Source organism: Chelmon rostratus, chromosome 21 (assembly GCF_017976325.1).
Source record: "Chelmon rostratus isolate fCheRos1 chromosome 21, fCheRos1.pri, whole genome shotgun sequence".
Lineage (NCBI taxonomy): Eukaryota > Metazoa > Chordata > Actinopteri > Chaetodontiformes > Chaetodontidae > Chelmon > Chelmon rostratus.
Window position 1 is genome coordinate 13,745,662 of NC_055678.1, and position 23,938 is coordinate 13,769,599.

At 45.3% G+C, this 23,938-nt stretch overlaps 1 protein-coding gene across 1 annotated transcript in view; it reads right to left on the minus strand.

Moving 5' to 3' along the window:
• Positions 1–536: 536 nt before the first annotated feature.
• The window catches only part of LOC121624730 (SH3 and multiple ankyrin repeat domains protein 1-like), a 28,433-nt gene continuing 5,031 nt past the window's right edge, over positions 537–23,938 (minus strand). The window contains exons 2-27 of the mRNA XM_041962580.1: positions 23,649–23,852; positions 20,947–21,018; positions 20,746–20,854; positions 20,405–20,556; positions 19,641–19,808; positions 19,314–19,355; positions 18,511–18,627; positions 18,325–18,402; positions 17,968–18,034; positions 17,541–17,716; positions 17,259–17,389; positions 16,261–16,400; positions 15,714–15,827; positions 15,170–15,248; positions 9,974–10,056; positions 9,695–9,819; positions 7,531–7,666; positions 7,271–7,351; positions 6,803–6,811; positions 6,584–6,610; positions 6,433–6,489; positions 6,133–6,254; positions 5,438–5,561; positions 2,113–5,356; positions 1,099–1,992; positions 537–810 (exon numbers count right to left, since the gene is read on the minus strand). Of these exons, the coding sequence (XP_041818514.1) occupies positions 762–810; positions 1,099–1,992; positions 2,113–5,356; positions 5,438–5,561; positions 6,133–6,254; positions 6,433–6,489; positions 6,584–6,610; positions 6,803–6,811; positions 7,271–7,351; positions 7,531–7,666; positions 9,695–9,819; positions 9,974–10,056; positions 15,170–15,248; positions 15,714–15,827; positions 16,261–16,400; positions 17,259–17,389; positions 17,541–17,716; positions 17,968–18,034; positions 18,325–18,402; positions 18,511–18,627; positions 19,314–19,355; positions 19,641–19,808; positions 20,405–20,556; positions 20,746–20,854; positions 20,947–21,018; positions 23,649–23,852 (6,600 nt within the window). The 3' untranslated portion in view covers positions 537–761. The remainder of the gene's footprint in view (positions 811–1,098; positions 1,993–2,112; positions 5,357–5,437; positions 5,562–6,132; positions 6,255–6,432; positions 6,490–6,583; positions 6,611–6,802; positions 6,812–7,270; positions 7,352–7,530; positions 7,667–9,694; positions 9,820–9,973; positions 10,057–15,169; positions 15,249–15,713; positions 15,828–16,260; positions 16,401–17,258; positions 17,390–17,540; positions 17,717–17,967; positions 18,035–18,324; positions 18,403–18,510; positions 18,628–19,313; positions 19,356–19,640; positions 19,809–20,404; positions 20,557–20,745; positions 20,855–20,946; positions 21,019–23,648; positions 23,853–23,938) is intronic.

A 23,938-nucleotide genomic window follows, 5' to 3' on the forward strand; every position in this document is an offset into this window, starting at 1 on the left:
TAACATGTAAGATATATTTAGTGCTCGCAAAGTACATACATACAAAGCTTATTGGGGCATCCTTTGGGGGAATATGGCAAATATAGTATAGAAAAAGAAAACTATTGTTGTGTACCATTTTCTTCTATCATCATTTACAAACAAAACCCTTTCTCTCATATTCTGACTTTGGCTCCACTATTCACAGCCATTTGATACTCTGATCTGCTTAAAGCTACAAAACTGATGTTAGGATGTGACTTTTGTGTGTTTGCATTCAGCAGAGTTTCTGGCTCATCCACAACCAGGAACATTTTATTGGGGTTTACCCTTTAAGCAGCAACTTTTCAACTTTCCTTTGAACTCAGACTGAAGTTTTCTAGTGCAGCAGATGGTGTGAGAATCCATCTGTCAGCATGTGTGAGAATACCCGTGTGTGTGTGTGTGTGTGTGTATATATATAATGTTTGTCTTTTACAGCACAAATCGGTGTGTTAATTAAATGCCTGTCCATCAAAAGTTTTAAAGTAGATTTTCAGTTCAAGAGCATCACCCTTTCTCTCTTGACCAATAGTCACAAATTTCATAAACAGTATTCTCTACATGTATAGCAAATTTGCAAGAAAACACCCCCCCCACACACACACACCCAGCCCTTAGGCTTAGTTCAACACAGCCTGTTGATGTCCACTGTTCTTCTCTTGTACATCTTCTGTTAGTGTTCATCTTTGCCAATTTGTTTCTGTCCCTTTCTTTCATCTTTGAATCACCCCTTCACTCTCTCAGTCTGTGTCTCGGGGAGTAGTGACATGCAAAGGAGAGGAGAGCCGCCTGGGGAGAGAAGGAGGGCAAATGAAAGAATAAGAATGGGCGGAAATGAAATAAAGACGGAGCAAACTAAAATGGGTTGATAAACAGGTTAATAAGGAGAAAGGGATGGAGGGAAGATGAGATAACTTATCAAATTATATGCATCTAATAAACAAAAGAGGGATGGTCCCGATAACTTGTATGGAAGGAATGAGACACTTTGACTTTCCTTCACCATCCGGTGCTTCCTTTTTGACCTTTTGACCCCGTTTCTTCTACGTGTTCCAGAGTCTATTAGTCCTCCCTCACCTGTCAGTGAGTTTCTTCAGCGCCCTCTCGATGTTCATTCGGTGTCCCACACGTGTCACTCCGAGGTCCAAGAAGTCATCCTTGGTGAGTGAAGGCAGATGTGATCCATCTATCTCATTGTCTATAAAACGCTCTCTGTGTTCACCCAGGTTTAGGTAAGCCAGCCAGTCGGCCACGTCGTACTTGGTCCAGAAGGGCAGGGGCTTGACAGCAAAGGGTTTGGCTGGCGGAGGAGGGGTGAGATGGGGATAATTGAGGCAGGACGGGCTGGGGGGCAAGTGCATGGGGGAGGAGGCGCCAGAGAGAAAATGGGTGGGGGAGAGAGAGCGGGAGACAAGTAGGGGGTTTGGACTTGGCACACCAGATGGGGAGAACAGTGGAGGAGTTGAAGCCTTGTAGGTATCTCCAAGAGGGATCCCAGGTGAAGGAGGAGTGAGGGGTCCAGGGAATTCAAAGGGGTTGTTGTAGACAGGTGTACTGGGAAGGATGGGCAGTGAAGAAGGTCTGGGAGGGCTGGGGTTTGGCTGTTCAGTGTTATAGATAAGAGGGCTGGGAGCCCGGCGCCGGGAGACTGAAGACCGCATCTCCTTAGTGGGACTACACTGAAAATCAAAAGTCTGCCTGCGCATCTTCCGATGCTTTGGCGACGTTGGGTATGGGCAGTAAGTCGGAGAGTGGGGAGGATGTGAATGAACTGGGGAGGAAGGCATCTGTGGAGATGGGGAGCGGGTCCAGTTGCGCTGAATCGGGACTTGGGGGGAAGGGGAGACAGACGGGGTGGCTGACAGATTTGGTGTCAGGATCTGACGATGCTGTGGGGAGGAGGTGGGTAACGGCGAGGTGGAGCGGCCAGTAGGGGGGCTGTGAAACGCATCAGTGAAATCTGCCGAATATCTGAAAGACACATAAAATGAAACCATGAACTTTAGGTCTAACAAGAAGCTTCAGATAAAGTACACAGATATGCAAACTTTCATTTAAATATTAAGGGCTGGTTGATGGAAACAAACAAACCTATGCATGGTGGCCGCCTTTGGAGTGTGGCTCCAGTCATCCATGCTCTTCATGCTACTCATCTGTTGCAGCTTGGAGCTTAGCTCATTGATGATGCTGGCCTTCACACCCGAAAGAGGCGAGTGAAGTCTGCGGCCCTCCAAAACCATACCATCTCTCTGCACTCCACCTCCACCCAGCTCATGGTCCCCAACCTCAACCCAGCCCACCGACCGAGCGTCCATGGGCCTCTCTAAGCAGGCAGCCAGAGCAGAGCTAAAGCCATCCTCCATTTTGGATCGACTCTGCTTGCGCTTCCTTTCATCTACAAGAGCTCCATCGAACCTGGCATCTTCTGGGTTGCTTTGTCTTTGCAACTGCAAAGGAGCAGGGTTGGTGCTGTTCTGCCTGCGTAGTGCTACAGGCAGGACTCTCCCTCCCCCTTCCTTGTAATGAGTCATCTTTGGAAACACAGGGTTTGCCAGTTTGGTGCTGTGCACCTCAAATGTTTGCCCACCTGAGTAGGTTGTGCAAGGATCCTGATGCTCACCTCCTTTCTCTCCCTCTCCTCCTCGCCCATCTCCTCCTATCCCTCCCCTCTCTCCTCTCAGCCCACTCAGTCCCAGCATTTCTAAATGGTGGTCGCTACTACTGTGACTGTCCAGCTCCTCAATCCCAGAATCCACCACAGCATCTTGCCAGTCTCCGCTCTTGGGTATAATAGTAGGGTGATGAGTGGGGTCAGCAGCTTTACCACCTGTGCTGAGGCCAGCCTTGGGTCCAGCCATGGTCATGCTGTAGTCAGAGGATGACGGTGAGGTTGTGGTGGTGGATGCGGCGGCAGAGGTTGTCATGGTAGTGGTACCATAGGTCATGGTGGCGGTGAGGGCAGCTGTGCCTCTGTCCTGGGAGGCAGTGTGACCACCAACTGAGGAGTCATTAGAGCTGCTGTAATAGGGGTGAGAATGGGACATGGGCTGGGGTCTGTGTAGTGACGTGGCAGGCAAAGCCACAGAAGAAGTGGTGGTGGCGGTGGAGGAAGGGGGAAATATCTGTGGGGACGGATACGATGGAGAAAGAGCTGACTGTGTAAGGTTTGCCACCTCACTGTCGTAGGAGGTAAGGCTGGAGGCGGCAGAGTCACCACCCTGTGGAGAGGGTTGGGTTGCGTTTGAGGACTTGGTAGATGGAAGAGGGGGTGGAGGAGGTGGAGCAACATCAGCAGAGTGTTGGCTCATGTGCTGATGCTGCTGAGGAAACTCTTGGACTCGCTCGTTCTTACCATTAGCAAACTGCAAAGGAGGGGGCAAGGGATCTGCAAAGACAAACTCGTCATCTGCATCTATTGAGGGAGCTGGTGGAGGGAGAACCATCAATCCTAGACCTCCGCCCGTCCCTGCTCTTGCTTCTCCCATTGCTTCATGTGTCTGTGCTGGAGCTGTAGGGACAGTGTACTGAGGGATGTAGCTGGTGTGAGGAGTGTTTTCCATCTGGAGAAAAGAAGGCCTGCGGGGTGCAGGTTGAGCCGGCGGTGGAGGAGGCTGTATGGGTGGAGCAGGTCTGCTGTCATACACCTCCTTTTCTCTTTCTCTCTCCCTGGTGCCCTGCGGGTAATACTGGGTTGAATACTGATTGGTTCTATCCTCTGAGAAGCGAACCCTAAGACCCTCCCGGGGTCCTCCCTCCTTTTCCCTCTCCATCCTCTCGCCACCTCCTCCTCCCAAACGTAATATCCTTGGTGACTGTGGCCGACTCAGAGATGCAGGCGAGGTGGTGGCAGTGGGGGAACTTAGGTGGAGGGACACTGGGGAAGTGTAGGTTGATTGTGTCGGAGTTGCAAAAAGTGACGGAGTTGGGGTTTGAACAGGGGTAGGGAATGCTCCAACCGTGGACAGCTGCCGACCAAAGTGTCTCTCTTCCCTGCGCGTCCTGCGGTCATCCTTTAGGGCCCTCTCTCTTGCAGCTAGGGCCAGTCCAAGTGGGGACGAGGGGTCCAGAACTTTCCCTGTAAGCGGATGGATGAAAGTAGTCGTGTGCTGGGTGCCGTACAGTGAGGGAGCTGACTTGGGCTGGCCATCCTGACTGAGGACAGGGGACGAATACTCAGGCAGGCCAAAGGCTGGGGGCATGCTGCTGGAATAGTTAACATAGCTGTCTCCAGAAAACATGCCCTCATCTATAGACTTGGAGGGACGTAGACGAGGGGTGGGCACTTCCATTTGTGAGCCTTGTAAAGGCTGAATTCTTGCCCCTAGTACTCCTCCTCCCTCCCCTACTCCTCCTCCTGCCTCTCCTTGGATGTCCTCCTCAGATGAGAGGAAGAAAGAAGCGCTCTTTCTTCTCATATCCCGAAAACGTTCCCTTTCCCTCCGTGCGCCTCCTCCCCCTCCTCCTCCTTCAAAGGCTGTACCGAATGTTGAGGTGTAATCCAAGTTTTCCAAGTTTTGCTGCGAGGAAATGGATGGGACAACAGTGGATGAAGGCAAGGAAGCGGATGTAGGGGGCTGAGGTGGCAAAGGGGTGAGTGGTGAGGGCAGACTGGTGCTGGGGCTGTCTGAGGTTGCATCTACTGAGGTTTGGTCTTCCGCATCGTGGGTGGGTTCAGCTTCCATGCTGCTACCCTGGCTGCTTCGACCACTGCTGCTGGTGGAGGGCGCTTTGACAATGATGGTGGGGATGGGGATGGAGCTCTTCTCTTTGGCTGCACCTCCCTTTCCTCTATGCTGTCTCAGCCCATCTTCAACTTTCGATTGCTTCATCAAAGCTCCTCGACCACCCCTCCTGGCCGCCCCCCTAGCAACCCCTCCACTCTGCTCGCGGTTGGGCATGTGCGGGTGATGTTGTGGCACTTGTTGGGCCTTAGGCTTAGCACTTGTCGGTGGTGTAGCGCTGCTGTAGCCTCTCCTTAACCCTCCCATCTTGCCACCACCTCTTCTGGGTGCCTCCGGCTCTCTGACACACAGTCCCTCTGACTGTCTGCGGAGGGTGGGGACCATGACCTGCTGGTTCATCCCACCAGGACCTCCTCTCTCCCAGCCTGCTTGAGTAGGATGACCTGGCTGGGAGTGGAGTTGGTAATGGGCTTGAGAAACTGGGGGTATGGGCATGGCAGGCCCTCTCACAGGATGAGGGCCTGCAGATAAAGGCGGATCTGGGGCGGATGTATTAGGGGGTGGTGGGATTTCCTCTGGTCCTGGCACTGACAAGCTGCGAGCCAGCTTCATAGCAGGTGGGTGAAGGTACTGCCTTTCCTCCTCTGTTACACCTGAGAACAAGGACACAGGCGATTACGAACACTTAAAAAGAAACTCATAGGCAGAAATCTTTCCATGACGGCCGCATTTACCAATAGATTTTTGACGCATCATGACTGCATGCTGACTGTGGCCTGGTTGAAAATGAGCTTGGTTGTAGCCAAAACCTGGTCCATGCTGCACCATGCTCACTGATGACTGCTGCTCATAGGGTTGCTTCAGGGGTCGACATACATTTTGAAAAGAAAGAAAAAGAGGAAGGACGGAGGGAGTAAAGAGAGGAGACATTTACTCAGATATGATCAAGTAAAACTGTTGCTGGCAGTTAAGGTGACATTTATTTGATATACAGTGTAACGCAAAACAGAGGAACTAGTCAGTCTGAATATTAGTGTATCAGGAAATAGAGCATTGATGAATGGACACAACCTGACTCACACTTGAACAAATGTTTTGGTGTGGGTGGTCCATTGTCAATCATATTCTGTAAAGTGCAGTGAGGGCAAGAGAACACACAGAGCTAAAAAAAAGAAACGAAAGACCAAGCTGCTTTATAGATAGGAATCTTTTTTTTCCTTGCATTAGTCACTTCCGTGACTAAATATGTGATGCATCCTTAAGCGGTGGAGAAGCTCTGTCGCACATGAGAAGCTGGTATGGGAAGATAGGTCCATAACTGTTCAGTATTTCTCAATATTTTGCACACATGGAAATTGAGTCTTGAAAGCCGCAGGATCCAAAGTAACGACCAAAACTAGGATCATTTCCTTCCAATTCCCAACTGTACCTCATTGGAGATGTTGGGAACAATACTCTTGCTCCGGTCCCGCTTGCCTCCATGACCCCTCTGGCCCTGGTTGTCTGGTGTAATAGTATGTTGGGCAGCAGCCAAGATTTCATCCAGTTTATCTAAAACAGAGGCCGAGCATGGGCAGAGCAGAAAAGAAATGTAGAGAGGTAGTGTGAGGGAGCAATAAATAAAGGCAGAAACATGAAAAGGAGGATTTCAGTGAGCCCCCTCCTGTCCCCTCAAGGTTTAAAAACACCCTTTTACAGTATGACAAGAGCGATGAGAGTGATTTCTTACTCAGTGCCATCTGATAGACTGTCCTCTTCTTATCAGGACCCTGAGAGGAGTCGTATTCTGAATAAGGAGGAGAAAAAAAGAGCATCAAACAGGCTGACTTTTAATTAAAGCTCAGGGGCTGATAGGGGTAATGATAAAGGTAGATATTCACCTGCTTTCTTTTTCCATGGAGAGGCAGCTGTAGCATACATAATTCGGGAAACAGAAATTAGGTGTGACTAGAACTGCTGTGTAGTCATGTGTATTAAGCAGATGAAAGGATGAAATACATACTCAGATGCACGTGATGGTGTGAATACTGATGTAATGTGAGGGATGGTGATGGGGACGGAAATGATAATGAGAGCACACAAATCCATGATTCTCCCACCTTTGTCCACTGTATGCAGCCCGTTTGGTTCAGGAGAAAAAGAAACAAAGAGCCGCTTGTGACTGATGGTGCCAGACAAGTATCATTTCACATCATGCAATTGCTTTTTATCTCTTAGCTGTTTAATTATCATCCTTTCTTCTGCACAGGTAATGTCAAAAGTGCAAATGAATCAAAAAGCCCCTTCCCCATCAAACTATTGCTAATGAAAAAACATGAAATCACACCTAGACTGGATGATTTTCTTGGCTCTCTGCATCAACTTGGTTAATATTTAATGCTGTGTTTCCCTGATAGTGCCATGGTGCTGTACCATCATCCTGCGGAGAAGCAGCTAACTCACCTCAAAGGCTATTTAAAAAAAAAAACTGGGGGGAATCAAATCTAATTTATTTTTTACAATTTTTTCCAGACCTCCCATCCCCTTTATTCTTTGCATTCAGTCCTCTGCCCCTTGTATCATCTTACCCATGTCTTCCAGCTCTGATGTCATTGACTTGGAGCGCAGGGCAATGGCAGGAGGAGTCAGTCTTTTAGTCTGCTGCGGGGCTGCCAAGGGAAGCCAGCCAAATGCAGACTTAATGTTTAGTATTCTCGTATAAACATGCAGTCACCAATGACAACCACATTGCAACGGGCTTTTAGGGTGAAGTAAACATGCAATCAGCTTTATCGTCACATCATAAACACAGGATGGAAATGACATGCGAGGAAAATTTGACTCTTACCTCTCTTCCGAGCAGTGTCCTCCAGCTCAGGGTTTCGAGCGACCATGACAACCTTCACCATGAGACTGTTGCCGCCTTGTCGGATCATGTTGACTACCTGCCGGTGCCCAACCTTCACCACATTCTGGCCGTTCACCTGACAGACACAAAGACTGAATTAGCTGATGTGTCGCATTAATATCAATTTAAGTGGAACAATTAGCAAGTAAGCAATAATTCTTGTTACTCGGAATGGACATTATGTTGTTGCAGTTTTCTAAGGTGTAGTGCATAACGTACATAATTTTGCAGTGTTTTGGACAAGTGCACCAGCAATTTAGTCAGCAACTACAGTAAATTGAAAGGGCTTGAGCAGCTACATAAGTGACTCATGTTAGGTTGAATACTAATTAGAAGTATGTGTCAGCTTTAATAGAGGTCTGACAATCACCATTTTTAGAAGAGTTTTCAAGGCAACGTACAGCAATTTTTAAATGTACAAAATGGCTAGAAATTTGCTGCATGAACTGCCGGTGCTTTGTACAGCAACCTCCCACCAACTCTGACTGAAACACAACTGTGCTGTATTTATCAAGCAGAAGCACCAGGCTAGAGTTGTAGCTCGAATATGCATTTAAGGGAGTATTGGGCAAAAAATAGCAGGAGACATGTCAGCAGCGGTTTATCATATATTTGGCTTTACTGAGGTCGTGCTATTTGTGACTGTCAGTTTTACAGGGAGGCATAAACATTGCGCAGATGGTATTACCAAGAGCTACAAGGAAGAAAGCAGCGGGAAAAGAAATGTGAATTCAATATACTCTTGAATATAACTGAAACTGATTATTAGAAACAAAAGATGAAGCTGTATACAATATCTGATTACTGTAACACAAATGAATAGTGGACGGATGTTGTGGGTTGTACACATAAAACTTGAATTTGAACTTGACCATCAATGAGATGTAAAATCACTCGAGGCTACAATCTTTATTTATTCTTGGTTTTCATTTGACTGCCTGAACCTCAGCATTAACATCCAAACATCTTCTCCACGTCCTCATACCTCATCTCCTTTTTGTTTGCCGTGAATGTGTTTAGTGCCTCCTATTTTATTAATAATTAGACAGATGCTAAAGATAATTTTATGAGTAAGATTTTGCTTAACAGTTATAGATCACTGTGTTATCACTTCTATTCTGAGCTTAGAGATCTCATAGAAATCCCACCTCAGAATTGCCCCAGACTGCTCCTTCACTTGTAAAGTGCACCTGGACGTTCAGCACCACGAGCAGTCCAGGAACTGACCGTTGTCTTGAACTGAATCAGGCGTTGAATACACACAGATTGGTATTTACTGCAAGGCCATTGTATTGTAATGTGTTTCTGTAGATATCATTGATCTGTGATGTTTGCTTCAGTGGATAGTTTTTTCGGTGTACTCACTTTTCTGGTCTTCTTCATTTCTTACATTTCTCAGCATGAGCTGTGACACTCTCAGAGGAACAAGCCTGCGCTTGTGCATTCATTAGTGGTAAGAAGCACTAGTAAAATCTGAATCTCTCACTCAAAAGGTAAAATTATGCTTTGTGTCAAAGGAGCCTTGTGTGTCTGTTTTGTTGTGACGTTCTTCCTGTAGGCTTGTGAATCATCCAAGCTGTAAAAGGTTATTTGACTAGTTGGAAATAAGAATTATACACCAACAACAACAACGTGGACTCAGTAATGCAAGGTGCATCAGTAATGGTGATTTTTTTTTTTTTGTTTCATCTGAATGTGGTTTCAGAATAGTGTCTTATTAAAACTCAGAGCTCAGATTAAGTTACACGCTGAGTGTAGTTTAGTCCAGAATCTTGCCCATACCAGGCCACTCTAGGTTGGAGAAGCAGCTTGTGGTCGGAAGATCACCGGTTCGATTCCCCCACCAGACCGGCAGAATAAATGTGGGTGTGGTGGAGTATTCCCTCCCCCTCCATTAGCCAGCTGATGTGCCCTTGAGCAAGGCACTTAACCCCCCCAATATGCTCCCCGGGCGCTTGATTGCAGCCCACTGCTCCTGTGTGTGTTTCACTGCATGGTGGATGCTGCATGTGTGTGTGTTTCCCCAGTGATGGGTTAAAAGCAGAGAATAATTTCCCAGTCTTGGGATCAATAAAGTAAATAAACTAAAACTTAAAACTTATACCTCGATGAGGAAATCCCCCATTCTCAGGCCCGCCCTCCAGGCCACGCCCCCCTCATCGACAGACTCCAGGTACTGCAACGCGGGGAACGCTGGCGTTGGAGTGAACTCCTCTATGGGAGTCTGAGCTGCAGAGGACAAGACAAAAAGGATGAGCATGAGTGGACACAGATAACGAGAACATGGGCTTGGAAATGAGGGAGGGGATAGAGAGGTTGGAAAGATGGAAAATGAGCATAAGAGACTGAGAAATCTGTAGATACAGAAAAATAAGAGGCTCACCTTTGGCTCCCCTAAGCACAAAGCCAAAGCCCTCATTGTCTTTCTTCTGTAGGAGCACTGTCTTCTCCTTAATGATGTAGTCACTTAGAGAGAGTAAAGAGGGAGCAGGGGGGAAGGGGAAAGGGGGATGGAGAGATACAGGGAGAAAAAGAGAATTGAAGAGGAAGAGAGCTAAATGACTTCTATAGCAACAGAAAAGTCTATTGTCATGCAAATAAAAGCATTTTCTGAATGTGGAAAACAGCTATACTGCATCACATTATGAAATCATACTGCAGCAAAAGATAGGTTGGCTTGAGAATGTCATACAAAAAGGGCTTGTGCACAAAACGGTTGATGGCAGGGATACAGTGAGTGTCACAATGGGAGGAAGTGTATATGAGATGACATTCCATACTATGGACTAATCCAGCTCCAGTTGACAAGCACTGGGCCGGGGGGACACACATTAGAAAAATGTGCACATACACGTCACTGAAAATGGAAACTTCCAAATGCACCTAAATGGCAGCATTAGCTTTCACCGCCTCTGGCAGCTTTTGCAAGGATACTGCTTTACCAACTCCAGTGCGCCACTGCTGGTCATGAATGACACTTCAAATTATGCACAACAAGAAGTCGGACAGACCTCTAATCTCCCAAAACAAACAGCTCCTAATGCTCAGAGACTACAGCAAAAGCAGCGATCACAGACGTTGTTGATGCAATCTTATTATGAGACTGTTGGAGTAGTGTAACAGCTGGCCCAGCAAGCGCCTTCATTATTCTATTACCATGTCTGGGACGTTTGGCCTAGCTGCTTTACAACCCTTTCTCTAATATAGGACTGGCTAAATGGACTCCACGCTGCCACACACAGCCACATCTCATGACTCATTTCTGGACTTGACTTTCTAACAATGTCAGGTCACCCTGGTTCTGTTAGAGAGCCTGGGGCTTGAGCAGAGCTGTATGATTTAAGTGGAATTCCAGATATTTCTTTCCAAGGACGCTCATTTCTGTGTTAGTTTGTGCTCCTCAACTTAACTCAAACTGGTACTTGACAAATCAAAGTATTCGATTTCCTAGAGGGGCTGAACTGTGTGTGAACAGGACGAGTAGCCTGTTCCAAGAATTGTCTTTATTTACAGCGATAGCCTTACTGCCAAAACTATGCAGTAAAAATGCTCTGGGTATACTCAAGGACATCATTTCCATCAGGAATATTTTTTTTGTCCCTCCCCCTTTAAATGGGATGTTTGTGTGAATTGTGTGTGTGTGCGTGTGTGTGTTCACATCGAACTTCATGAGAAGCCGCAAATGTAAACTTATATTTTTGGGCCTTGAGTTAAATATTTACGGCAGTGCTTGCTCTCAGACTGCACACAAATTCTGCCTCCTTTGTTTGAGTCAGCAGACCCAAAACCCAAAACCACGGCGTCAAGTCCAACCTTAACTATCTGTGACCTAAACACAACCATTTCATTAGCTGCCTGGCAATAAGGTCTGCATCCAGGTTTTCATCAGGGTAACTTGGCTGTGTAACCAGTATATATAACATTTTGATTTACTTTTAGGTTTTAGACAGCAGATTTACATTTTTTTGTGTCTGGCAGAGGAACCCATCACTCCGACTTCATTCTGCCTCCGGCGCTAAAACACCCATGTGTATACTGCCACTAAAACAACAGTATAATATTATATTCCACACTGTCTCTTACAGTACAGACCCAGCAAGGTTTAGTTAATTTAATCCGGCAGAGCATGTAATAAAGTTTGGCCGTGGAATCACAGAGGTCCAGCAGAGTCATGAGCGTTGGCCTGCGGGCCTGAAGATCCAGACTTCGACACCAAGTCGTAACTTTAGCACTGAACAGACGATTGCTAGTTTCCCCTACTGAGGTCCATCCCTTGTGTGTTCTCCATCAATGTTACTGTTTCGCCAACGCACAGCCGCCTTCCAGCCATCTGCTCCTCACACCTCATTCCTTTTTCTCTCACCCTGTCCTCCATCATGCTTTCCCTCTCTGAAGATCAAAGTAACACGGAGTGGGTGGACGGATCCAGCGGGCTCCTCATCCAGCCACCTCTACGAAAGGGGGAAACGACTGCGTTGGTCGTCCAGGTGGTTCTAAGTTGTGTTGCACTTGCTGCCTTGCAGGAGCACACCTGATTTCCTTAACATACTTAAAACTATTCAGTGTCACCACATTGACCACCATTACCTGGCCAATTAGGGACAATGAAAGCGCAGACGTCCCTGGTTAATCTCTGCTGGCTAGTAGGACACATTCTCTCTGAACTGGCTGCAATGAAGCTGGAAGCCTACTAGAGACCAGAGTTATTATGTACCCTCCTGAGTCATCCTCTCTTCTATCCACAATTACTGAGGAAAAGGCAGCTTTTTAACCATTCATGTGCTGAATGAGCATGCAGATAGCCTGGCTATGTGGGGACAATATCCACACATCACAAGAAAAGCACTTGACGGATGTTAGTGACACACACACACACACACACACTGTGGATGGATACGATGTCGACAGACGAGCATACATATACAGATATATATGTACAGGAGGGATACTCCCACAGCAATCAAGCACTATGACATATACACTCATATGTGAAAATCACATATATTATTTAGTATACAGTCGCATGCACAAACACATAATCACAGATGCATGCACACACACAGACATGCAGAGAAATGACCGGTATTTGAAATTAGAGCTCAGGAGGAACTGATAAAACCGCACTCTTGACACTTAGTGACTTGATCACTTTCATCCAGTCAAAATACCTCACATTTTCAGTGATACAATGGGACACATAAAAAAAATGGGATGTGACGATAGCCTTTTTAAAGGAACAGGAAAAAATGGGAAGTCCTGGTGAATGAAAAATATCTGCTTAAAGAAATCATGACTCAAAGAGAATGAAATACACCCACACTGTCTGACTGAAATGCATCAATATGTGCTCCCTTTCATGCACTAACACACACGCACACAGCGTTCAGAGACACACGGGAGGAAGACACAGAAATAAACATGCTGCAGAGTCTCCATTCAATAGCCACTTCCGTTCCACAGATATTCACATGCATAGGAAAAATACAAATTTAAGACACGCGCACACTCAGAGACACACACGCACGCACAGAATACATAGCTTATTAGTCTGTCTTTGAAAAGGCACGGCCTCTCAATAGCATCATCTACCTCTCCCCTCTCTCCATTGTCCTCTCCTCACATCCATAGCCAGCCAATGAATGAGGAAACAGCCGCTACCTGTAAATGAACCACACGCTCCTGTTTCTGGGGCCCAGTGACGGCCACGAAGAAGAGAGGGAGAGAGAGAAATCTCTCTCTCCGCATCCCCCCATTGCCATGTCCCCCCCTCCTCTCTCTCGCGCGCTCTCCACCACCTCCTCCTCCTCCCCTCTTCCCGCCTCCCTCCCTCCCGGTCTTCCAGCGAGAGCTCAGCCGGAGAGAGCCGCGAGAGCGGAGGAGAGAGAGAGCAAGAGAGGTGGGGAATGAGAGGGAGAGAGACAGCGTGCCGGTCTGCACCCCGCATACTTCAGACGAGAGAAAGACAATGTGAAGGGAAGAGAGAGAGAAAGAGAATACCAGCGATTATCACAACAGGGAGAGAATGGCTGGTGTGTGTGTCTGTGTGTGTGTGTGCTGGTACATGACAGGAAGAGGTTTGGTTGCAAAATAGGGGAGATGGAGCGCTGGATTGGCGGGGTGGGGATGCGGGGGATGGGTACAAATGCAAGGCGACACAGGGAGAGACAGTGCTTGCATTTGCACATCCACTGACTGGTGTATCACAGATATACTAACAGCTGATTCTCACCTTAGATTTACTCACACTCCCTCCTCTCCTCTAAAGCGGAGTTGTCATCACCATACAGGCTGACAAACACTCTTGCTCTTTCTGTCTCTCTCTGAAATAGTAATTGACATTCTCCCTGCAGAGAGGGAACAAGCTCCGGATCACCTTGCTCTTAATTGAGCACCACTTCACCACGGTGCTGCATTTATGCTTAACCAACTTAGCACAGGTAATATAACCCCAGTGGCTCTAATTTCCATTTAGAACACAAGCGCAGATGCATTAAAGTGAATGTCTTCTTTGAATGACAGCAAGAGCTGCTCAGCACAAGGGTAATGTCAGCTACAATGTGTAAGAGGCTGTAAAAACCCCCGGGTGGCGACTGGTAAGTCCTTCTCACAAGCCTGGGGACCTAACCAACGCTTGGTGTTTCAGCCTCCTCATGACTCATCAGGATGATGTATGAACACGCAAAGACACACACAGCCAGATCCACATACACGCTAACTCTCAAACAAACATGCATAGCTTCATAATACACAGTTGCAGCTGCCCAGGGCTGAGCTGCAGCTTCAGACAGATGCCACGGAGGAGGAGAAGTAACCCCCCCCCCCCCCCCCCACACACACACACACACACACCTTTCATTATGGCATTATTGTGTTCAGTGTAAACAAGCAACCAGAGAGGAGAGAGAGGCATGTGGATGGAGGTATCAAAGAGACAAGTGCATTTGTCTGGTAGAGCCAAAAAGGGGCAGAGCTGAAAATGACATGGTTGCTCTTTGTGCTTTCAGTGCTGACGTATTCATGTGGCGAAACAATAGAGAACAAGTGCTGCTCAGGATCAGCAGAAAACATACACACAGCACGAGGGGAGACATGAAAGCGACATAGGTGAGAAAAGGTGAGCTCGCACATACACAAGAACCTCCTCTTTCCTGCACAACAAGAGCACGTCAACTGTTTCGATCACCTTGACTGGCTTCACAGTCTTACCTTACAGTAATAAACCAGAGAGCAGACGGTTCAGTTGCTGCCCACACTCATGAGACAATCCACGGCGAGAACTGTATCAGAGGCTGCAGCCTATCGGGTTTATTTTTGTTTTAGTAGTTCATCTATTTTCTAAACTGGTATCCTGTTCAGGGTTGTGAAGGGGCCGGGGCCTGTCTCAGCATGCATTGTTGGATAGGCTGGGGACACTTTGACACACACTCACCCTCACATTTAGACTTTCATCGATTTAGTGGACTTCTTAAAGGCACAAGGCTCGTTTTACTGCAGGACTGAAGCTGAACGGTGACTGTTTCTATCCCAACTCTCTTATCGAGCGATCACAGGTTGTGAGGGTCACTGCAACGTTTCCTACCTGGGGCCATCGGTGCCATCGTATGCTCCGACAGTGACGTTACGGAAAAGCTTCCTCTTGGCTTTCTCACTGCGTGTCTCTGCAAGGCACATGCAGGCAAGACATGCTCAGTTTAAACTTTCAGCTTCCGTCATGACACCTTCTCCGTCTTTCTGCAGAGGTGTTGTGTCTTCAGCGTGACAAACAAATGAATCAAACATATTTACACCCTGTTTTTGTGTCTTCTACGAGGCATATGGTTTGCTTGCTGTGTGAGCAGTGCAGCTGTGAAAACAGGAGAAAAGTGAATGTCTGTGCGTTGCACATGTGCCATTGTCTGCTGCAAAAAGGCCTGAAGGAGTACGTAACCCATTTTTGAGCATGACCCCTCTCCAATCTTTGTGTTATTTTGTAAAGTTATTATGTATCTTGGTAACCCACCTTCTGACGCTGTTAACATTATGAGAGCAATCTAGATCATCGCAAAACTCAAAAGGACTCTCCAGTTAAGGCTAAACAGAACAATATTTCAAAATACAACCACTGGTGTGGTCAGGTGTCTCACCTGATCGACTGTCTTTGGTGAGGCCCGCCACCTCTTCCACGCAGTCTGAAGGAAACCAGCCAGTGCGACCTTTCACGGTTCCCTCCCAGTATCCCCCCTCTCCCACACTTAACACTGAGACAGAAAGACAGACAGATAAACACATGGACAAACAGACAGACATAGATAGATGGATAGATTTTCATTTGGGTAGTAAATCCACTGTCAAACCATCCCATATTTACTTCCTGTCTGTTTTATAATAACGTTGTACAATCCACTGAGAATGGATAGGAACATGTATTGCTTTGTGATGGCTGGATGCATCTGCTGGTGCTTCTCATTTCTCTTGTTTACAATCTTGTCTTCCCATAAACATCTCCTCCTTGCTGTTGATGTTTAGATACAGTAGCTCACGTTTTTGTTTTCCTGCATCAAGCTGTGCACCAGCTGCACTTCATGTATCTCCACATGATTGCATGAATGCCTGATTTTTTTTTTAAACAATGATTAAATCTTCCATGGCAGATCACATTTTCATATTTGACGATTTGTAAATTTATCTCACCTTTAACTTTGTCGCCTTTGCTAAGCGAGAGCTCTCTGTCTCCACTAGCAGAGTGGGCACGAGTGGCCACATATACCCGCCCCGGCACTGCACTGTACATACGCTTCATCTGACCTCCCCCACTGCCCGCTGAGGTTGCACTACAGAAGGAGAAAGAGAGAGATAAGACTGTGTGGCACTCTGTGGAAAAACAAGTGAGACAAAGTGAGACGACACACACAGCTTGCAGGGCTTCATCAGAGACAGTCAGTAGTTGAGTCATACAGATCAGTCATACCAACAGTAAGATGCTAAAATCTTGTATTTACTAACAGCGTCTAGCATTCAGTGCATACTGTATGTCAGGTACAATAGAGAAAGTGCTAATAATTCTAACACAGGCAGTGTGTCTGTGCAACAGTAATACACAAAAGTACACACTAATTTGGCAGCTAGTAAACAAGAAATTATTGTAGGGTCGAAATCAGTGTCATTTGGTGTACAAGAAATTAGTGTGATAAGCTATGTACTACTATAGTGCCCTCATCATGTCAAGATTAATTTAATTTGAATTTGTCCAGTACTTTGGTTTATGACCAAATACTACCATGCTAACACTGCCATTGTACTGTATGCATGTTAGCATGCTGATGTTAGCATTTAGCTCAAAGCACCACTGTGCGGCCTCACAGAGCTGTCAGCATGGCTCTACACTCTTGTTAAGTCTCACTTATTTCCACAGCTGCAACAGCTACTGTTCCACCGTCTGACATTTTTAAATGTTTATTAGGCCTTCTCCATTTCTGCTGCTTTGCAGGACAACAATATTCATCCATATCACACTTAAGATATGTGACATTCTTGCAGCTACAAATAGTACACAGTATGTAACTGAGACACAAATAGTAATTTTCCTACATACAGCTGATGGTAACTGAAGATACGTGTGGACCCTTTTAGTAGATGAGAACAAAGGACTGATCAGAATAGGTATAGTAGTATATCTTCAGTCTCCTTACCCCTGTCTGCCTCTTGGCTGCCGGTGCCTTTCCTCTGTGTCACTTTGGCCTCCTCTCCCTCTGGATGGGGACCGAGTACGAGTTCTGGGGCTGCTGGAGCTTCTCATGCCTATGGAGGCCCTGCGCTGGGCCTGCAGAAAACACACCAAGTCCCATATAGGCAAGAGCATCCAAGCCGATACTGTAACTTGCTATAAGTCTGAGAAAGCAACGCATCATCAGCAATGCATATCTAATATCATAAAGTTCAGCAGATGAGCAACCACCTAAGGTCCTCAGTACCTGTCCCGGGTTGGGATTGGTTGCAGCCTTGCTGGGCGCAGCCAGAGGGTCGGACTGGGACATGGTGTTATCGCTGTTAGCGCGCAGTAAGGGGTGGGAATGAAGTGAGGGGAGAGGCAGAGTGTGGGCGCTCTCTTTTCGCTTGGGAACATACTTTGGCGATTCCAAAAAGGGCACTGAAGACGGGGGTGTGAGGTTCAAGGGTTCAGAGGTGACGAGTAAGAAGGAAGTGAGGAAGGAAAATAGGATTTCATGTGAGGGGGTGGAATGGAGGGAGAAATTAGGCAGATTGTTAGGGAAAAAGAAGGGAGATTATAAGGACAAATACATGACAGATTCAGGAAAGTACAAAGGGAAGCAGATGTTGGGAACTGATCGTAACACTTGACAGCCCCGTCAGATGAGACAGGTTGGCATGAAAGCTTACCTATGTCAGAGTCTTTGTGATTTTTGATGATTTCCCCGAGTTCAAAGTGACCAGACATTATAGCTAGCTGCAAAGACAAACAATAAATTTAGATGTCATTGTCCTAGCTGTTTTAAATTCTTCAAAGGGTCTTCTCTCTTAACCAAACTGTATCCGAAGTGACTCTGTGACAGGAAAGGTGTTAGTTTTGAATTTTTAATGGTAGGTAGACTGATATTAAACTGTTTTTCATACTTTTATTTCTTGTTTTTTGTGTTCTTTTTTTTAGGTTCTGTTAGTAAAAGCTACTCTACAAATGCAATTTCACTTTGTAAACATGATAAAAATGCATACTGCATTAGCAGCTAAACAATTTACCTGAAAAGGGGTCTGACCATGTTTGTTCTTTGCCTCCTTATTTGCTCCCCTGTACAGAAGAACGCGAACACAGCTTTCCTGATCATTCAGAGAGGGAAAGAGATCTGTCAACAACTTTAGAAAAGCCGGCATAATAATTACGGTCATAATTGTTTTTTTATATAAGGGATTTGTTTCCATACTTGCCTTGTTGTACAGAGCAGAAATGTGAAGTGCAGTGTTCCCTGAGGCATTTTGAGAAGAGGTGTCTGCCCCATAAAACAGCAAATGCTCCAAGTGCTGGGCAAAGCCATTCTGGCACGCCTTTCAATGTCAAGAGTGTGATAGAAGTATCCACAAATTGTCAGTATTACAAAGTACAGAAAAGTGAAGAGGGTGCTCTCATATAGGGCTGTTTCAGTACAATAGAATCATGCAGAAAAGGGTAGAGGTTAAAGAGGTTAAAGATATTGCAAAGAAAGACAAAGAAAGGGAATTCAATATTTTACATCCCTGTTTAAAGCCATAATTACTCTTACAGAAAAAAACAGGTCAGAGCCAATTACATTGCACCGTGGTGGAAGAGAAAGGAAACAAATAACATGAAAACAACAGAAATGAGCTTTGAGCAGCCTGTGAGGTTTCCTCATATTTTTCTGCGGGGACTAAAATATCACAAGATACGTACAAAGTAAAGAAAGGAAACACACAGCACAGCAAAACCAAAATAAAATACCATGACAACCGGCTTGCAGCACAAACTTAAATTCACCAGAATGTCACAGAGACACCATGTAGGCAATGCACCCGTACTGTATCAACAGTGGGAAAGAGATAGCATCCAATGCTCTTTCTGAACTGGACTCAGCTTGAGATGACCCAGATTTGAACAGGTCTGAGGAACCTCTGCGGTCACTCCAGTTTATCTACATTTTTATCATATCACGATTCTCAGTGCCTTTGCCTCTGAATGGCTGGTGGGGGTGATGAGATGGGAGGATGAAGGGTACCTTATGCATTTCTTCCATTCCAAACTCCTCTTCATCCCTGAGCTACGGAGAGAGAGAAGGAGGGGAGGAAGGAGAGAGAATGGAGAGACGAGTGAGGAAGGCACAGACGAGAGGGGTGTGAGGAAAATGCTGCGAGAGACTGAGGGCGACGGTACACGACATCAACCACAGAGATGATAGGGAAATGTTGGTGCCTTGCTTATGTTCACAGAGACAAAGACCAGAGATGCTTAACATGAAAATATGAAAGGAAACCATGGATAGATAGATAGATTTATATTTAGTGAGTTCATCTTACATCTAAAATATTAAACTGTCCATTGGTACCTGATGGGACTCGTCCCAGCCATTCTCATCCCTCGTCCCCAGCTTGGCCCTGTAGTACAGCAAGGTCTCGCAGCAGGACGTGTCGCCCCCTGTCAGTACAGTGTGGTACAGCGGGGTCAGGCCACAGCGGTCTCTGTAGTTTGGAGATGCTCCGAGGGACAAGAGAACCTGTGAGACAAAAGTGAAGCATTAGTTTTGTAACATATGTGGGTGTGCATAATCTGTCTGTATATATAGACCTGTAAAAGGGGCTTTGATATGTGGTCTCTGAAAGCAACATGAGGCAGTCACCAGAGCTCCAAACAGGCCTCAGTTCCATATTGAAAGATTATTGTTTGAAGAACAGCAGTCATAGCTTGAAACTAACTCAAAGTGTTATGCCTACAGTATTTACGGCACTGTGATATGCTTCTAAACACCTTTAAATATCATGACCGCCCACATTTAATGCAGCATTTGCGATGGTAATTTATTTACTATAATAACCCTATAATGACTTGTCCTAAAAACCTGATTCCAAAAACTTCATTGTTTTTTGTAAGCGTATGTCTATTCTGAATTTGATACCAGCAACAGGTTTCAAACAAGTCGGACAGGAACAACAAGAGACTGGGAAAGTTGTGGAATGCTCCAAAAACACCTGTTTGGAACATCCCACAGATAACATTTACATTTTATACAGCCTCCCAAACGGTTTGGAATCTGGGCTTTGCTTGAGTATGTTTATGATCTGCATGCATGCTACTTTACTTCAAAGTCCTTACCAGTAGGCCAGCGTGATTGTGAGCCCTAACAGCTTTGTGCACCGCTGTCAAGCCGTCTCTGTTTCTAAAATCCAAATGAGCGCCGCCCTGAACCAGCGCCCTGATGCCCTCCACCGGCAGGCCAGACTGCACAGCCACAGAGAGCGGGGTCTCTAAGCCACAGAAGGGGGTAGTGGTCAGGGAGGATGGCAGGTAGAAAGGCCAATGTGAAAGTCCACCCTTGGACACTCATACAGAATTTCATATCATCACTCAACACCACTGCAAAGAATGAATCCATATACCTCCTGAAAAATGTATTTCCACAGTGAGAGCACTAACAGGGTAGTTGGCAAACTCACCTCCAGTGTCAGGGTCATGAAAGTTTGGATCAAGACCTTTGTCAAGGACTTTTGCCATTTTCTCTATTGTTCCAGTCTGAACATAATCCAGGAACTTCTTCAGACTGGCCTGTGAGGGGCAGGAAAGGAAGGAAATGGATGTCAGTGAGGTGAAATATATACTGTGCAGAAGCAATGTTCAACAGACATGAGAAGAAATACCTTCGTGCTGAGTTTGGCGAGAGCTTTTTCATCCAGATTTGTCTGTTTATAAACTCTGGTTTTGTACCTAAACTGAGGACCAGAAAAAGATATGTGTGTCATTCATCATACTGTAACACAGCTCAGTTTATCAGTGATAGAAATAACAACAACAAAAAAGATGAGCATTTCTGCTATAAATCTGTATTTTAATGGTGTTTTACAATATGAACAATCTTTTTCTTGAAAGCAGAGCAGCAAAGCTGGGAATCAAGATTGAATTAAAAACTGATTTATTTTTTTGGTTGACAGAATGCTGGCTTGTGCTTTCTTGAGCAAATAATTAAATTTAGTTAATTTGAGCATTGTGGCTTTAAAGCACAAAAATCACTCTTGTTAACTGCAGCTAAACTCTCACTGTTTCCAGAAATTAGCTTTTTTTTTTTTTTAAATATTAAGCCTGATTTGTGTTGTTTCTCTTGAAGTTCAGTTTTTGAGTCATGTCCACCGGTCATGGAAACAAACCGTAAGGATGAGCAAATAAAATACCGCAAAGCAAAGAAACAGAAGTCGGATTTGGATTCATAAACCCTACGCAGCAGCATTACAGCAGCGCGTCAATTATCGTCATTAGCCCATTCATGCAGCCCCTCAGTGGCTTTAAGTTTAGGCTTAGTCGCAACAGACTGACTAGAATAATAGTAATTATGCTTATTGATCATTTCCAGACATTACAAAATGTATTCATATATTCTAATGGTCACTGAATCTCAGATATGGTAACTAGGGCAGACCTCTCATAACCACAGCAAATCCTCCTATGTCCATGTAAGGTCACATACATCACATACACAACTGTACAGTCCTACATAATGTCCTCATAGATAATATATCCTATTCTAGGCCATTCTGACATTTATACCATAGTTCCTGCCCGACCAGAACCAAAAATTTGAATTTGTTTATATATCAAAATCAAATATTAAAATGTAAAAGAAGTACATAATGTACAGGCAGCAGTGTTTCTGTGGTGCTCTACATGTTTCAGAGCCTTCTCTATTCTGCCAGGAATTAAAATCAGGTGGTGAAATAAAAAACACTTGACTGAAATATGGTCCAGAGAATGAATCTTCCAAAACTCCACAGAGTTATAAACAGAACATCCTTCAAAAGATGAGTAAACTGAGTTCAGGTGGGTTTGCCTTCCACTTCCTCTCTGAATGGAAGGCCGCGTCAATGAAAACCACCTGTCTGGATGTGCTATCTCCACATCAGCACTGTACTGTGACGGCAAAACATTTACAGGCGGAGGAATGAGGAGGTGAGAGAAGGAGTGTAAGCTCCTATCCAGCGGCTGACAGCTGAGCCGAACCACATACTGCACCTCAGAAAGCCAGAGAAGAGCTGAACATTGCAAAGAGCAGAGGTGCATTTGACATGAATAAAGGAAAAAATCTGGCCTAATACTCACAATATAATAACCACCCTGTGCTTATTAGTAAGTGGTGGTACACAGTAAGAACTAAAAGTTTCCAGAAATGACTCTATGCCAGCAAATACTGGTCCAATCCAAGCACTAAAGTGATTCAAAATGGCATTACTCATGTTATAAATACATGCACTCACGGAGTTGTGATACATTCTGGCATGGAGCAGAATTTAGTTACAAGGCCTAATCGGTACACAGACATATGCTCATCTGGAACCTGGTCAAGAATGTAAACACTCTGGTCTGAAGCCAAACCCCGAGTGCAGAAAACTCTCTCAGCCCCACCCAGCTCATCAACATTTACAGCAGCTGAACCACCAGAGGGCACTGTGAGATAATTGTATCACAGCGTGACAACTTCATACTGATGTCATCTCACAGCCCACGTCCTAAAAAGTAGAGAAATGTAATTTCATTTGCAGGTTACATAACATACAGAATGCAATTAAATCCATGAGGTGGATATTACTTTTGTCACGATTTGTTTACTTTTCATGTACTGTGTTGAATGTGGGAATCTGATTATAAAAATCTGTGATATTCTATCTTCACTTTTAGAACATTCATTATGCTTTTTTCTTAGTAATGAGCAATTAAGTTTTTTAGAGTATATTAATGTCATCACACTACAGAAGATGCAAAAGAAAATAAATTTGCTGTAACATCAGCTTTTGTTTAACTTTCTGAAGGCATTTTGGTGACAACAAGGCTAAATTCCTCTTCAAGAGAATAGCTAGAGAAAAACTCAATACGTACAAAAACAAACAAAATGAAATAAATATATATGTACAGTACTAATGTGTTCTCACTCAGGGCCGTAGCTACAACTGAGGTCATCTTCTCTGTACCTTTTTTGGGAATTTGGGAGGTTGTAGCAACGCTTTAAGGATATTTCATAGGTTAACTTGTAGTATTACTTAGACTTACTATATTTAAATGTGCAGACTTTTAGGCCAACATGTAAGTAGATCAATTATTTCCCCACCAGACTGTTATTCCTGGTAGTGTGGAAGTCTCTGAAACTGCATTTAGATTTTCATTTTGGGAAATAAGATTCACAGACAATTAGCGAACAGTTAACTGTTAAAAATCACATTTAAAAAAATCCTAAAACTTAAATATTTCCAATTTCAGACACTTCATCATGAGCATCTGGTCAAAGGTTTCGGTCGATGTTGGTGCTATGGGGACACTTGGACACTGAGACACTTTCCCACCATTTCTTTCTCCATACCTCTAGGTAAGGCACCCCTTTCTCAAAGGACTGTGAGTAGTCTCGCAGGGCCCGCTCCTCTTCCAGGAACTTGGCGTCCCGGCCATCTCCGGCCGGCTGGAAGAGGCCGTAGTTGTAGGCGTCCCACAACGACTCACTGAGGGAGCAAATGATCTGCTGCTTTGCGTTCCACACTGTGCAGTCCGGATCAAACTGGAGACACCTCTGACAGACACACAGAGACAGCACAGGGCAGCGTGGAGGTCAGACCTCAGAGGTGGAGATGTGCTAATGTTTCTCTCATCTACACC